The following is a 14,378-nucleotide window of genomic DNA, read 5'->3' as shown; positions in this document are numbered from 1 at the left end:
GCCCCAGCGTTTTACACTCCAGCTCCAGTTGCTCAACAAAATGTAAATATCCTAATACCATATTGATCCAAATAAAACATTTTTCCAGGAAAAAAGGTTTAAACAAAAAGCTTGTTTAACATTTGGGGTATAAAGATTTATACAGTATTGGCATCCTCAGAGCTGTTTATAATATTGGTTCATTCAGTGTCCTTTCATTCTTATTTGTTTTGAAATAAATGTAATCAGGATTTAAAAATTAGGCTTGTATGTTGTATTTAAAAAATACTCGCTGGACAGTTTTATAAGCAAAAATGAAAGTGGGTATATCAAATGGGCAAAACAAGCAAAAGCGAAAGGGAAAGTGTTTTTTCGGACGCTCTTTCACATCCTGCATGCATTTTCCACAGTTTTGACTTCCTCTTAGCCACTTTATAACGTTATTTATCGTTTTATGGTGTCACTCGGCAGAAGAACTATACCGGATTCTTTTTTTGGTACCGGGTCCAGTTCAGTGAGCCACCAAAAGATGGCCAACACGGTAAGGACACTATTCCTGGACAAAATGCGATCGGTGTTTTTTGTTGTTGTTGTTATACTAGTTGCTAAAAAGGGTTACCCTTTTAGTACACTGTTAAGTCTTTTTTGGCCAACGTATTGTTGGCCATTACGGGTTAAAGTCCATTCAAGACTTACGTAGTTGCAACGACGTTGTATGTGACCAATAACATAATATAGTTTAAAATAATATATCAGGAGGTACAATACATACTTAATGAATAACATGAAATAATATTATAATACAATACATAGCACAACATGAAACATGTTATAGTCTGCTAGTCATAGGCTAAATGAGGAAGTATAAGTAGCCTATATATTGTTATATAGTCCGACCAAGCAGGGCTCGAGGAGAATGACGAGGATAAAATGGTGGACATATTGCAAGAAAGAAGAGACAGCAGCGACCTGGGCCATGCCTTCAGGACCTTCAACCCCCGCCCATACAAGGGGGCACTGCCCTGCTCGGCTGCTGACCTCAACAGGGCCGTGCTGGCCTCCGAGGATGTACGCCGCGTCATAGAAGAGGTGGTCACAATGAATAAAACGTCCATTAACTACATATGGAGTCACTCATGCTTCTGTTTTGTTTCATTAGGTGGCCACAGAGACGGGGTCGTCAGTGGAGGCGGTGACGGAGGAAGCTGAGGGTATTCTAAGGGAGATGTCCCAAAACCTGCAGCTGGGCTTCGTCCGTCTGATGGGCTACATGCTCAGCAAAGTGCTGAAGCGCATCTACTCCAGCATCTACGTCAACATGGACGCTCTCCGCCTGGTCACAGCCTCTACTCCTGTCCCTAGTTCATTTGTTCCCTGAAAAGTTGTTCATCTTCTGTTCTGTGCAGCTCCAGCAGGCGGTGGAGGACACGCCCGTCATACTGCTACCCAACCACAGGAGCTACACGGACTTCCTGGTTATCTCCTACATCATGTTTACTTACGACATCCCGTTGCCTGTTATTGCTTCTGGACTGGGCAAGTATCTTTTATATACATTTTATGTTAAAACTTTATTAATGTGTGTATTTTATTTCATTTTTATTGCATTCTTGTCACAATTGCAATGTTTATTTATTTTTTCCACATTTGTAATTTAATTTAATATAAAAAATATTTTTTTCCCTGAGTGACACATTTGATTGGCCACTTGTTGCTAGGCAGATTTCATAGGCTATCATTATTTGATTAGGCTCTCAATGGTAGGACACTGCTCCACAAAAATCACCAATTTCAACCTGTAAAAGTGAATAATTTTAATAAATATATATTACTACTAATAATTATAATAATAAGCATAATTATGATTAAAAAATATTATAATAATTATGTTTTTTTGTACCAAACATGTGTGGTTGCTGCTGAGGCGGCTCACCCGTTGATGTGATATGCAGCTCTGGCCGGGATGAACTTTGTCGGCGAGATGCTGCGTCGCTCCGGGGCGTTCTACATCCGTCGGGACATCGCCTCCAACAGGCTGTACTGTGCGGTGCTGTCCGAATATGTGAAAAGTCTCGTCAGAGTAGGACGCTGTCAATCAAAACGGATCATTATCATGGTAATGTCCCTAAGGAAGTGGTTTCACGTGTTTTACAGACAGGATTTGCTCCGGTGGAGTTTTACATCGAAGGCTACCGGAGTCGCTCCCTGAAATCTTTGACACCCAAGCTAGGTGAGCCCCTCGGTGGTAAAGAGTAAATAATACAGCTCAGGTGTGCTACTATGTGCAGGTATGATGCACATGGTGCTGGAGCCCTTCCTGAAAGGTGAGGTGCACGACATCACCTTCGTGCCCATCAGCATCAGCTACGACCGGGTTCTAGAAGAATCGCTGCTGGCACGGGAACTGCTGGGGATCCCCAAGCCTAAAGAGAGCACCTTGGTGAGTCATACTCGCTAAGTCCTTCTTCAAGATTCTCATCAGTCTTAGTTCTCCATTGACAGAGTCTGCTGAAGGTCAACTGGGTCCTGAAGGAGGACTACGGTTGCATGCACGTCAACTTGGGGCATCCCATGTCGGCCAGACAGCTGTGTCACGGCAACATAACGTGGGTCACACGCTCCATTTGGAATTATTATTATTCTAATCATTCCGTATATATTGTACTGCAGGATGGCCAGTTTTTTGTCATTACTCTAACCGCCACAAGAGGGAGACAAATCCACCAGTCAATTTCTCAGCTAATTCATTGGAATTAATTCACACTATAAATTATTAAAGATGTAATTAATATTATATTCAATTATTAAATAATTATAATTACAGTGCATTTTCACTGAAGTAAATAATCCACATATTATCATAATTTATAATATATTCAAATCCACTCTAATACAAAGTAACTATTAAAACAATACTATAGTAAAAAAAGTAAAATTAAATGTTTAGAAAACGAATTATACTTTAAAAAAAAAATAAAACCCACTAACGGAAAAAAAATCCACATTTCAACACAGTCACTGTTTAGGATTGAAATTATTTTCTTTCATTTGATCCTATTTTTAAAAAACAAATTCATTATTTTCCTCTTGAATTGTATTAACTTATAAACTTTTGAAACACTTTTTAAAAAAATATAAAATAAATTAAATTATAAATATTTAAATTATAAATAAAATATCAAGGAAAAATTCAAAATTTCAATTTTAAAATTATCCCTGCTCTTGCATAACCTTCTTTGGAAATTAAATTATTTTTTCATTCCATTATTTAAAAAATTATAATTATTTTGTTGTTATATTTGTATTATTTTACCAAATTATTAGGGTTTTATATCAAATTTAATTGTAGTGTTTTAATATTTTACCTCTATTGGCCATCTTTTACCGGGCGGCCCATCTTAGCGTATATATCACACTGTCCATCCTTCTATAGAGAGGTTCCTGAGAGGTCGTCAGAGGAGCACCAAGCATGGGTGAACAGGCTGGCTCATGTGATGGTTCGCAGCCAAGAGCGGGGCTCCTTCACCAGCCCTTGGTCCCTCATGGCCTGCCTGTTGCTCCAGGAGCCCCTCTCTGTCCTGACAGACAGCGGCCTAGCTTGGCGTCAGCTGGCTGAGAGGACGCTGTGGCTTAAGAGGCTGGCGCTGGACTTTGGGGGTCGGCTGAACTGGCCTGGTGAGTCCAAAATACATCTCTTTAAAAATCCAAGCAAATAAGGGAGTGTGTCAGGTGAGGACACTATGTCCAGCTTGAAGTGAGATCAGACAGATTAGATGAATGTGATGTGGCACAAGCATTCACACTCACTTAGGGGATGTCCACTGGATTAATGTACTTTAAGTCACTTATCCTAAGAGGACCCCACTGGAGTGTCTCACAAACATGTGGGCACACGTCTCCTCTACCTTCCAGCACACGTCTCCGACTGGGATGTGATGTCATCTGCCGTGGCGCTCCACCACACCTCCATCCACCTCCAGGAGGAGCGCGTTTTCCTAGTTCGGGAGGAAGAAGCGGCAGCCAGCCAGGAGCCAATGGCTGCTGAGGACAGCGTTACCAAGATGGCGGCGCCCATGTTGATGATGGCGTCCTACCGCAACCAAACCCTGCACCTGTTTGTCCGTCCGGCCCTCTTGGCCGTGGCGCTGAAGCTCACGGGGTGCAGTCGCAGAGGCAAGCGTTTTTTAAACAGGTGATGCGGGTAACCATGGCGACGTGACATGATGCTGATGATGCATGTTTGTGGTTGCAGGGGAGATCTTCGCCTCCTTCTGCTTCCTTCAGGATGTCTTCCGAAGTGAATTCATCTTCATTCCTGGCAAAGCCTCGGAGGTAAACATGTTAGTGTCATTTTACAGAAAACCTCCAAACACATCAGGATCAGCCAGTGGAGGACAGTGGTACCCTCTTTCACATATTTTCATCAACCCATACGTTTTCTATGCTACTTCATAAAATAATACAACCATTTTATTTTTTTATTGCTGAATTTATGTTTTTATTTTAATGTATTTCTCTTTGGTGACCAATAAATGACAACAGACCTTTTTGAAAAGCCAAGGAAATTCAGTTGGGATAGGTGCAGACTCTGGAAGATCTAGAAAGCTTTCTGTGCAGGTTATTGTATGTAGCTGCTCTATATAACTTAATCCAAAGGGCCCAAAATGAGCATAATAGGGCCCCTTTAAGGTTCCGATAGCAGCAACGTGGTACAACAGGTACATTTCTGGTGTTTTTAGGACTTTGAGGAGGCGTGTTTGCTCCTGGAGAAATGTGGCGCTGTGCATGTGGTCGGCCAACAGGAGGTGTTGGCGTCAGAGGACGGTGTGGAGGTGCTTTCTTTCCTGCGGGGGCTCCTGCAGCCCTTCATTGACTCATATCAGGTGTTTTTTTTTTTAACCTTCGCCAATCATAACCATGATCATCATGTTACGGTTGTTTGCTTCCCAGGTGATGTTGGGGTTCCTGTGCGAGCAGGAAGCTAACGTGGTCACAGAGAAAGATTTCCTCCCTGCAGTGAGACGTCTGGCCTCAAAGCTCATCCTGTCAGGTAGAATTAAGAGTGACTCACCTCCTCTAGGCGGAGAGGCTGACGGCCAATCTCCCTCGCCGCAGGTGATCTCCACACCTACGAGGCCCTCTCGTCGGACACCCAAAAGAACGTCCTGTCATCCCTCAGGAGGCTGGCGGCTGTGACCAAGTTGAAGGCGTGAGTAATTAGATTAGCGGCGGGGAAATCTGTTTGCTTTTAAGCTCATTTTCTCTGCTGCTTCTCCACGCCAAGCCTTGCGGTCTTGTTTGGCAGGTCTGAGCAGAAGCAGTACAGCGTGGACAAAGACGCTGTGGGAAGGATAGCAGACACGCTCTGTAAGAAACAAGAAACAATATTCATGAGTGGTGCTTGATGTATCCCTTCAATAGATCGCTTTTTTTTTGTTTTTCCTGACTCTAGCTGGGAAAATCCACCCCCAGATGCTCCAGACTGAACCTGACGCAAGACTTGAGTCCCCGTTGGAAGACATCCAAGCTCAGTAGCAGACCACATCCTCGCTCTCACCTCAGCGTGAACCCTTCCTTCGCCTTTTGGCTTCTTTCCTCCATCGCCGTCGGATCGGAAGATACAGCAGTGTACACACATTTACAATATATTGGAAATTTTTTTGCACTTTTTACTAATAAGGAATAGGGCCACACTGTGACAAAATAGACAAAAATAGCAAAAATAGTGACTGTAAAGTTATGACATTCAATTTAAAAATTCTACAAAAATAGAGTTGCAAAGTCAAAATTGAGAGAAATAGTCATAATATTACAAGAAAAAGTAGTAATGTAGTAATGTAGTAATTTGGAAATAAAGTTGTGACACAGGAATAAAGTATTATGAAAAAAAGATGTAATAACCCATGAAGTAAGCGGAAAAAAATTACAAAATAGAATCAAATTGAAAAAAAGTGCTACTATTATTTTAAAAAATAACTTTACGAGAATAACATTTGACTTTTAACAAGTGAAAAATCATCACAAAAACACAAACGCAACAGTCAGAGCAGCGGCTTATTGCAATATTCCAAATATATATAGTCATAGTATGACTAGTAGTACTACCACTGTCACGTGTACACGTAATTTTTTTAAAAGCACGACATCAAAACAACAGGTGGAACGTGGCTACCACCTTTAAGCATCCGCGGATTTCTAGCCAATCCGACGCCTGAAGAAAGTCAAGCAGGGAAAAGATATGAATGATATAATGTAAATCACATGTCAACTACCATATACCATGTTTCAGACTTTTATTCTTTTTTTAAAGCTTCTTGACATACCAATAAATGTGAAACGATTGTAACAAAATGCACCATAGATTTCCTTTTCATATTGTTTTTTTCTCGTCTTCTTCGTCGCTTTCAACAACAGTGAGCGAGGAGCAGAGGTCAAAGTTCAACGTGCCGTCGTCTCACCGCCCACCAAACAAGCACACTGCAGTTAAAAGGCCTCTTTGAGTGCCCACTGACCAAGCACAGCATCAGGTACACCTGCACCCGCTCCAAAACAACAATGGCTGCCTTTGCAAAGATCATCATTGCAATCATTCTCACTCTGACTCATTTTTGTGTCCCACTGTATTTTAAAGCAGACTAACTAGGCTATAATCCATGATCTATGCCTTGGTGGAGGTCTGCACTCCAATGGAACATCATTCTAGGATAGGAATCTTTATTATCGGGCACGCTGTTTGCAGTAACTACAATATTTTTGCCCTTTGTTCACAAAAAAATGGTACCTTTCAGCGTGCAGTAACCCTTAAGTTTGACCTATGCCATCATAAAAACATAGTCATGTTAAAAATCAGGTGTATTTGTGTAAGCTAACGCTTCTACTCCTGAAAGGCTGAAAATGTATCAAACCATGCACCCCCACTACTTTTCTGACAAATCCACCACAAGGTGGCGCTGTTATTCAACAACACACCTGTAAGTTTCCGGTGTTACACCCAATCACTGCTAATGTTGGTACACGCCTTCAGGAGACTGACTAGCACGCATATGATTGGTTGGAAAACATGGCCGCCATCAAGCAAAACATTCTGGGGGTTTAGTACCAATGATTGACTTTTTGCCCCCAACTCATAAGGGTGTCGCACATTTTTTGACTCCACAAAAAGTACAAAGTTACCTTGGAGTCCAGTACTTATGCTGATGTGGTACTTTGGTGCCAATGCCTCACCCCTGCTTTTCAGTCCCTTGAACTTTGGAACATGTGTGCACCTTTTGGACCTGGAAGAAGGTACAAATGGTTACGAGTCTCCAATTGAGGCCTTTGAAGTATATACAGCGGCGTGAAAAAGTGTTTGCCCCCTTCCTGGTTTCTCATTTCCTTGGATGTTTGTCACACTTCAATGTTTCCGGTCATCAAATGTAAATAGTGATCACTGACAACACAACTGAACACAAAACACTGAATTCATGCTTCCATTTATCACAGAAAGTGTTTCAGGTCCTTAAGCAGCAAAACAGCACCAAACCATCACACTACCACCACCATATTTTACTATGTTTTTTCTGAAAAGCGGCCAGGGACACACACCTTCCAAAAACTTCACCAGAGAATATTTTCCATAAGGTCTTGGGGAATATGGAGATGTTTTCAGGCAAAATTGAGATGAGCCATAAATGTTCTTTTCATTTTGGTCTTGACCTGCAGTTCTTTCGATGTTATTTTGGAGTCTTTTGTGACGATCTTGGGATCATTTTGGTTGGCCGGCCACTCCTGGGAAGGTTCACCACTGTTCCGTGTTTCTGCCATTCGTGGATAATGGCTCTCACTGTGGTTTGCTGGAGTCCCAAAGCTTTAGAAATGGCTTTTCCAGACTGTTAGATTTCAATCAATCTCAGTTTTGTTTTAACAGGGGATGGCAATCACTTTTTCTACACAGGGCCATCCAAGTCTGGAATTTTTTTCTCCCTTAATAAAACATTTCCTTTAGAAACTGCATTTTGTATTGAGTTGTGTTGTCATTGACTGATATTTAAATTTGTTTGGTTAAGTGTGACGAATATGTAAAAAAAAGAGAAATCAGAAAGGGGCCAAACACCTTTTACCACCAGTGTACAGTAAGTACAGAGATTGTACCTTTCAAAAGGCCCACATGGAGGGTGCATGGTAACGTCAGCTAAATAAGGCAACCAAAATATTAGAAACAACCACAATAATAAATCATCTTTGCAAAAGCAGTGCTTCTTTCCTCTTCAGATGGTGCAGGTGTCCCTAATGAAGTATCCCCGCGGCGAGGCCTATCTGTACACGGGCGGCACGTCCACCTTGATGCGCAGGGCGCTGACGGGGTCCTGGCAAAAGACGGAGATGTACTCCAGCACTTTGGAGTTGAGCCTCTTCTCGCTCTCCTTGGCGCGGTGGCGCTCCTTGTCCCAGCGCTCCTTCTCGCCGTTCATCTGGGAGAAGAGGTTGAGCTGGATGGCACGCAGCGTGGCCGCCAGCACGTAGGAGCCCCCCTGCAGCGCGTGGCAGAAGGCGGCGCCCACACTCAGAGCGGCACCCATCAGGTTGGGCATGGTCTCGCAAAGCACGCAGGCGCCCTCCAGGAGGTGCAGCGTGCACGCCCGGCCCGGCGGCGCACCGTGGTGGTGATGCTGGTGGTAGCCGTGGGGGCCGGGGCTCTGCTGGGCGCTGGCCAGCAGGTGGCGTGCGCAGTCGCTGAAGTGTATGGCAGCTCGGCGCAGGGGCAGCAGGGCCAGGTAGAGGTGGCAAGCCGCTTTGGTGAGGGCGTGGAAGAGCAGACGCAGCTCCAGCACAGCGTTACCTGTACAAGAGGAGAGATAGAAGAGATTAGAAGGTGCTGGGGTCAGATTGGAGTCTAATTTAATGCTGTGACTAATGTCAGCCTGCATTAAAGTCTCATGTGGGCGGCAACCGTCACCTGAGCACGCAAGGCACGGCCCCGGATGTCACATGATCAGATAACTAACCAACATCATAACGTGCACTCATAGCATTCCAGTAACACCATTATGACTTTTCAGTCATAATCAAGCAAATTTGTCATAGGAACATACAGTATATCAAGTGTCATGATTGAGCAGCTTTGTTAATATCTCTTGGGCTTTTAAGAGATTTTGCATCACTTTTTGTCTGCTTTTTATCCTTAATCTCATAGTTTCTCATGTTATTTTCTATTCTTTGTTAATTAGTATTATTAGTATCTTAAAAATGCCATTATTAAGAATTAAAGACCAAGACTAGGAACATGTTATATTACTATATTTGAGTATATAACGTTAATTTCACAAATCAATAAGTTATAATACAATTATAGGACAATCGGCATATGGAAAATGAATGAATATTTACAATTATTGATTAAATACAGCATAAATTACTCAGTGTGTTCACGGAATAATATGTAAAAGAAAAAATATACAACTTATATAATTAAAATAGTAAAAAAAAACTACGTAATAATCAAATAAATAAATAGAATTAATAAATCTAATCTTTACTGACAAAACATGCGGATCTCTTAGCATCTTAGGTGAAAAAAAGTATAAATTACACTACATTAGACAGTTCCAGTGTATATATTGACGTATAAAGAAAGAGTGTCTTACCATCTATAAAGCAGAAAATCCAGAGTAGGACGATACACGCTGCTATATAAGTAAACCAATCCATGTGATCTCCTCCCGACCTGGACCAGGCAGCGAAAACTAAGAAAAAAAAGTAAGAAAAATGCAAAACCAAAATGCAATCGTCACTTGTGATGGTGATGATGTCGTCCCTGCTGCTGCGTCGTGCGCCTTTACGCACTCACCTCGTCAGCAGGTGTGATTTCTCAGCTTGCAGGAGGGACACCTAGAACACGTCTGGTGCCAAAAGAGCGCATTAGGGCCAGCAAGCTGCAACCTTTTCACCTAGTCTAGTCGTGCACACCTTGGTAGAGTGCTAACAAGGGCTAATGTGTCACCGAGAAGGAAAATAATCAGCTGCATTCTCGATAATAATATCGTAATGACATACAGGTACATGACATTTGACTGTGAATGTATCACTTATGTGAATATATCAAACTAAAACTACTAGAATCCAAAAAACAACATTTAAACTGCTTGTTGGGTGGTGCTAGCAACCTCGGAAGTACTTTTAAGTCTCGTTTTAAAGCGAATCGCTACTTTTACAGGTCTTTGTCGCGGGCTATGACGTCTCAAATCATGCGACGTCGTCATGGTAATGGGGGAACGTGCATGCTCGACATCTTCCCGCCCCGTACACCTGCGCGAGGAGGACGAATAACATCCTTCTTCACATAATGTCGACAGAAGTCAATAAGTATTGATAAGAGTGTTTTGAGAGAATGTTTAAACATGTTAGGTTGAGGTTAAGGTTTTACTTTCGTCGACCTTTTAATAAGTCTCGGTCCACCAAGGTAAGAAGCGGTGACGCAATGCTTTGTGGGAGTGACTCAGCAGCTAGCATCACATGCTAGGTTGAAGTTTAATTTAGCTATGGATGATAACAATTCTACATTGCATTTTACAATATTGCAATGCATGCATTTATTATTCATATTTTTACATATTATGTTTGATGTTAACATTTATTTTGTTTTTTAAAGACATGAGGTCAAAGAAATGCAATGGCGGCATAATCACCTACCACATTCCTTTTCATATAGGACTCGTGACATCCGAGGTAGGTCAGCACAATATAACAGGTAGCTAAAAACGTGAAACAACACAAGTTCTTCAGTTTTTAAGTAATGCTATATTATTAGGAAAATTGGGGCCATAGTGAAAAGAAAAAAAGTAGTAAAGTTAGCTAATGAGGAAAAAGTTGCACTATTAGGACAAACAAAAGGAAAAAAAATATTAAAATGTTTGTGCATGGGGAGAATAAAGTCGGAATAACGGCTAGGAGAAAGAGTTGTAATTTGAAGAATTCGTACAAAGAAAAAAGTTGTAGCCAAGTAATGTAGTAATTATTTTCCTTTCAATGTGACCTTAATACTATTAATTACTACTTAATGTAATATGCAATAAATATTGATAATCACCATCTTTGACTCACTGACTGACTCAATTTGTCACCTATTGGTTGTTTAGTGTGCAGAAAATGTGGCAAAAGTGTTGCGGTGTTGCTCTACAGGCGCAAGAGCCAAAGTGCGTGAGGTCAGAGGTGAGATTGAGTGCGCCAGTGAAGAAGAGGAACACTTGTGGGTCTGGAAAACAAGGGAAAAGGGTCGACCCCTCAGGGTCGGTAGAAGGTTCAAGGCCAAGGAGAGGCCATCTGTCCTCCTACGCCTCCACCAGGCGACTACAGGTACTGCACCACACCATGCTGCCACTCCAAGAAGCACAGAAGCACTAACCCTAACTCCTGCAGGCGAAAATGGAAGCTGAAAGCAAAGAGATTAAAGAGTTAATGCAACCTTTACTGGACACAGGAGAGGTATAGTCAGTAAATTGGAAGTATCAAGTAATTGTCAATATAATGTGTGACTTGTGTCCTCTTGAAGGAGTTGGAGAGCCTCCTCAACAGACATGAAGAAGCTAAGGTGCTGAGGAGGGAACGCATGCGCAAGTGTTGGAAAGAAGACGTATGGGCACCCATCCAGAAGAAAATGGACCAGCACATGTTCACGTGCAACCCGCTGGAAACCAACATGCGGCAGAACTTATACGACCAGTATATTCATCACGGGAACAACAAGGTCTGTCCAGAAAATATTTCAAAACAAAAATTTTTGACTAACGTTGATTGTCTTCATCAGGGCTTTGTGTTTCTCAATACATGCGACCTAAAGGAGTATAACCCGTATCTCCTACATACCGAAAAGCCACACAGGTGCAAGGTGAGTTTGTCATGTGATCTCTGCCAAGGTGTTGGGGGTCATCCTCAATACATCAGCAGGTATATTTATAATAGATTTACATTACAATTTACTGAGCTCACACTGATTTAATAAAATAAAATTAATAAATCACTGCAAATGACATCAGGACAAAATATTGAGTAAAAAAAGGAACTACAAAAATATGTAATTTTGTAAATTAATTATAAAATTAATTTACAAAATCACACTGATTAAGCTTAAAGAAAATACTGTGTGTTTATTGGGTTTAATAATCCAGAAAAAAACTGCTTAAAAATGTAATGAATTTTGTAATATAAATATGGTAAATGAAGTACATAAAATAAAATAATAAAAATACGAACAATAATACATTTTAGTGAGATCATACTGATGTATGTTTATTGGGTTTAAAAATGGCACACCAAAGCCAAACGTTTTGGCAATAACCCCCATGAATGAAACTTGCTGTTGGCTCTTGATGAAAGCTTTGGCGGAGGTTCTACAATATGCTTACACTGACCCATTGCTGACTAAATCCTCACACAGCTCAATGCAGCCAAGCTGAAGGAGACAGAATTACACGAAAGGTCCAAGCTGAAGAGGACGACTCGCTGTGAAGCAGGTACCGGAGTCGTGCAGTAACTATGACATGCATGATGGCCGTTATATATGAGATGTATCCTATGTTGCTGTGATTTAGGATGTCAGTACAGGTGGATGTCTCAGAGCGAGCCCCAGCCTCCCGAGGCCGACGTGCAATCATCGGATGCCCCTAAAAGCATCCCTGCCGACAGGTGTGACTGTTGTAATGCTACCAGATATGCATGTTTCATGCTTGTCATTAACATCCACATTAACATGTGCTGTGCAGATTGAACGTACCGTTCCACATACGTGAGACCGCCATGTCGGATGGAAGGTGCCATCATCACAGCTGCTGGTTCTCCACACAACATTAAAGTCCTTTTAATGTTGTGAGGGCCCCAAACAAAGACAAATGTTTAGCAGTATGGACAGTATATACAATTTATTCTCACCAGTGATTGGCAATTCTATTCACATTTCAATGTTAGCAGTAGAAAGAATGTAAAGGCACGTCTATGTGAGTCTTTTTGACAATATTGCCTGAAGTGTGTCTTATTTGGGCGGCTCATAGAGCTGCAGGTCCAGCCTGACCCAGACTTCTCCAGTGGGGACTTCGTGCAGCAGCAGACGCCGACTGGCGGCCCCTTTGCTCTCCATTTCCTTCTTGATGGTCGCCACGGGAACCTCAGTGCGGCCCAGGAAGTCTAAAAAGTCAGAATGTTTTGAATTAGTTACACATTCACAGGTATAAATTCAAAAATATGTTCATGATCGTCCTTCATTTTTGACCGAATACTCCCACTGACCGTCCGGTGAGAACTGGTCCTTCTCAAACACGGTGACGCACAGCACGTCCTGGTAGAGGTCTTTGATGAAGAACTGGCAGTTGAAGTTCCACTTGGGGTTGAGGGTGTTGCTGGCGGGTCTGGAGGTGTAGCACTGAGCCCCCATGGTCAGCTCGCAGTAAGGGTTGCTCTTACCTGCAAGGGATAAAAAGGATGGTGTGACTGTGAATGTCAAGGTTGTCTCTCTGAGGAATTAGCGTACCGTTGGGCTTGCAGGCTTTGAGCTCCTGAGCCTCAGAGACAGTCACCAGCAGCCTGCCGATGCCGCTGGTCTTCAGAGAGCGAGCTTGAAAAGGACAACATGGACGCATTAGGGAGAGAGAGAGGTGACCGCCCTCGCAGAAACATCTCACAACTCACCTTGATACGCCTTCTCCCTTTTCTTCTTCTCCGTCTCGATGAAATGCTCCGATGCTGCTTTGATTTTCTGCACCCACGTCGCCCTGACGGACAACACACAACACAACAATAGGAAGAGGTGTACCTAATAAAGTGTCAACTGTGCCTAATCATATGAGCCTAATCCCACCTTTCATTCAAGGTCTCGGTCCTGAGCGAGTATACGCGGTCGATGTGTGAGACGTGGAAGAGTGGCTCATCGCTGGAAGGGTCAGCCGGCATTTTCACCAAAACCTCATTGAGGAAGAGCGGCTGCTTGGGACAAAATAAAAAAAAACGGGGATTGGGGGTTGCCGATTGATGCAAAAACCACACAGCACTATTGCGGCGGCGTCAGCCTTGCTTACCGTCTTGTACATCTTCAGCTGGATGCTGCTCTTCGGGCTGAAGAGCTTGTCTGGACCGGAGGAGGAGAAGGTCTTGGCGGCGTGCGTGAGGAGGAGGAAGTCGTTGAAGAGGAAGGCCCACAGTTCTCTGCTGCTCTTGGACTTGTGCAGACGCCCGCTGTGGAGGAGCTTGCGTGGGCCCAGGCAGTTTGTCAGCGAGTTAAACACCAAGTGCTGCAACACAGCATACGTAACGTCAACACTGGTGGGTTGCATTCGTCACCTTTTCTTTTTATAGTCAATACAGAGCTCCACCCATTGAAAGTGAAAGGAGCCTGTTAGATGACTGAGGAATGACACCGGAAAAAGATGTGCTAA

At 42.6% G+C, this 14,378-nt stretch overlaps 3 protein-coding genes across 14 annotated transcripts in view; 2 read left to right on the top strand and 1 right to left on the bottom strand.

Annotated features, from left to right (window-relative positions):
* Positions 1 to 337: 337 nt before the first annotated feature.
* gnpat2 (glyceronephosphate O-acyltransferase 2) lies at positions 338 to 9,109 on the top strand. 8 transcript variants are annotated; one of them, XM_058056374.1, is made up of 18 exons: positions 338 to 520; positions 871 to 1,068; positions 1,139 to 1,315; positions 1,386 to 1,515; positions 1,932 to 2,059; positions 2,134 to 2,209; positions 2,268 to 2,419; positions 2,482 to 2,585; positions 3,413 to 3,654; positions 3,892 to 4,152; positions 4,232 to 4,311; positions 4,719 to 4,862; positions 4,930 to 5,029; positions 5,095 to 5,188; positions 5,264 to 5,346; positions 5,432 to 5,607; positions 6,394 to 6,506; positions 8,230 to 9,107. In XM_058056374.1, the coding sequence occupies exons 1-16, from the start codon at positions 434 to 436 to the stop codon at positions 5,512 to 5,514; spliced, it is 2,139 nt and encodes a 712-aa protein (XP_057912357.1). In that variant the 5' UTR covers positions 338 to 433; the 3' UTR covers positions 5,515 to 5,607; positions 6,394 to 6,506; positions 8,230 to 9,107. The 8 variants fall into 8 exon arrangements, with proteins under 8 accessions (XP_057912357.1, XP_057912360.1, XP_057912362.1 ...); XM_058056377.1 differs by having other exon boundaries at positions 1,395 to 1,515; positions 5,432 to 6,506; positions 8,230 to 9,109; XM_058056379.1 differs by having other exon boundaries at positions 4,719 to 4,811; positions 5,432 to 6,506; positions 8,230 to 9,109.
* Positions 9,110 to 10,130: 1,021 nt separating this feature from the next.
* Positions 10,131 to 14,372, top strand: fam228a (family with sequence similarity 228 member A). Of its 2 annotated transcripts, XM_058056382.1 has the most exons (9): positions 10,131 to 10,417; positions 10,607 to 10,683; positions 11,137 to 11,310; positions 11,374 to 11,439; positions 11,507 to 11,701; positions 11,762 to 11,842; positions 12,392 to 12,467; positions 12,546 to 12,639; positions 12,717 to 14,370. In XM_058056382.1, exons 2-9 carry the CDS (start codon positions 10,609 to 10,611, stop codon positions 12,802 to 12,804), a joined length of 849 nt encoding a protein of 282 aa, XP_057912365.1. In that variant the 5' UTR covers positions 10,131 to 10,417; positions 10,607 to 10,608; the 3' UTR covers positions 12,805 to 14,370. The 2 variants fall into 2 exon arrangements, with proteins under 2 accessions (XP_057912365.1, XP_057912364.1); XM_058056381.1 differs by lacking the exon at positions 10,131 to 10,417 and having other exon boundaries at positions 10,460 to 10,683; positions 12,717 to 14,372.
* itsn2a (intersectin 2a) overlaps positions 12,304 to 14,378 on the bottom strand; it is a 26,554-nt gene continuing 24,479 nt past the window's right edge. The window contains exons 35-40 of one of the 4 annotated variants that reach the window (XM_058056368.1): positions 14,022 to 14,234; positions 13,805 to 13,926; positions 13,636 to 13,718; positions 13,478 to 13,561; positions 13,237 to 13,410; positions 12,304 to 13,134 (exon numbers count right to left, since the gene is read on the bottom strand). In XM_058056368.1, the coding sequence (XP_057912351.1) occupies positions 12,983 to 13,134; positions 13,237 to 13,410; positions 13,478 to 13,561; positions 13,636 to 13,718; positions 13,805 to 13,926; positions 14,022 to 14,234 (828 nt within the window). In that variant the 3' untranslated portion in view covers positions 12,304 to 12,982. The remainder of the gene's footprint in view (positions 13,135 to 13,236; positions 13,411 to 13,477; positions 13,562 to 13,635; positions 13,719 to 13,804; positions 13,927 to 14,021; positions 14,235 to 14,378) is intronic. The other 3 variants (XM_058056369.1, XM_058056370.1, XM_058056371.1) reach the window with 3 other exon arrangements.

Source organism: Doryrhamphus excisus, chromosome 19 (genome assembly GCF_030265055.1).
Source record: "Doryrhamphus excisus isolate RoL2022-K1 chromosome 19, RoL_Dexc_1.0, whole genome shotgun sequence".
In the NCBI taxonomy this organism is placed as follows: Eukaryota; Metazoa; Chordata; class Actinopteri; order Syngnathiformes; family Syngnathidae; genus Doryrhamphus; species Doryrhamphus excisus.
This window is presented reverse-complemented; position numbering and strand designations above follow the sequence as displayed.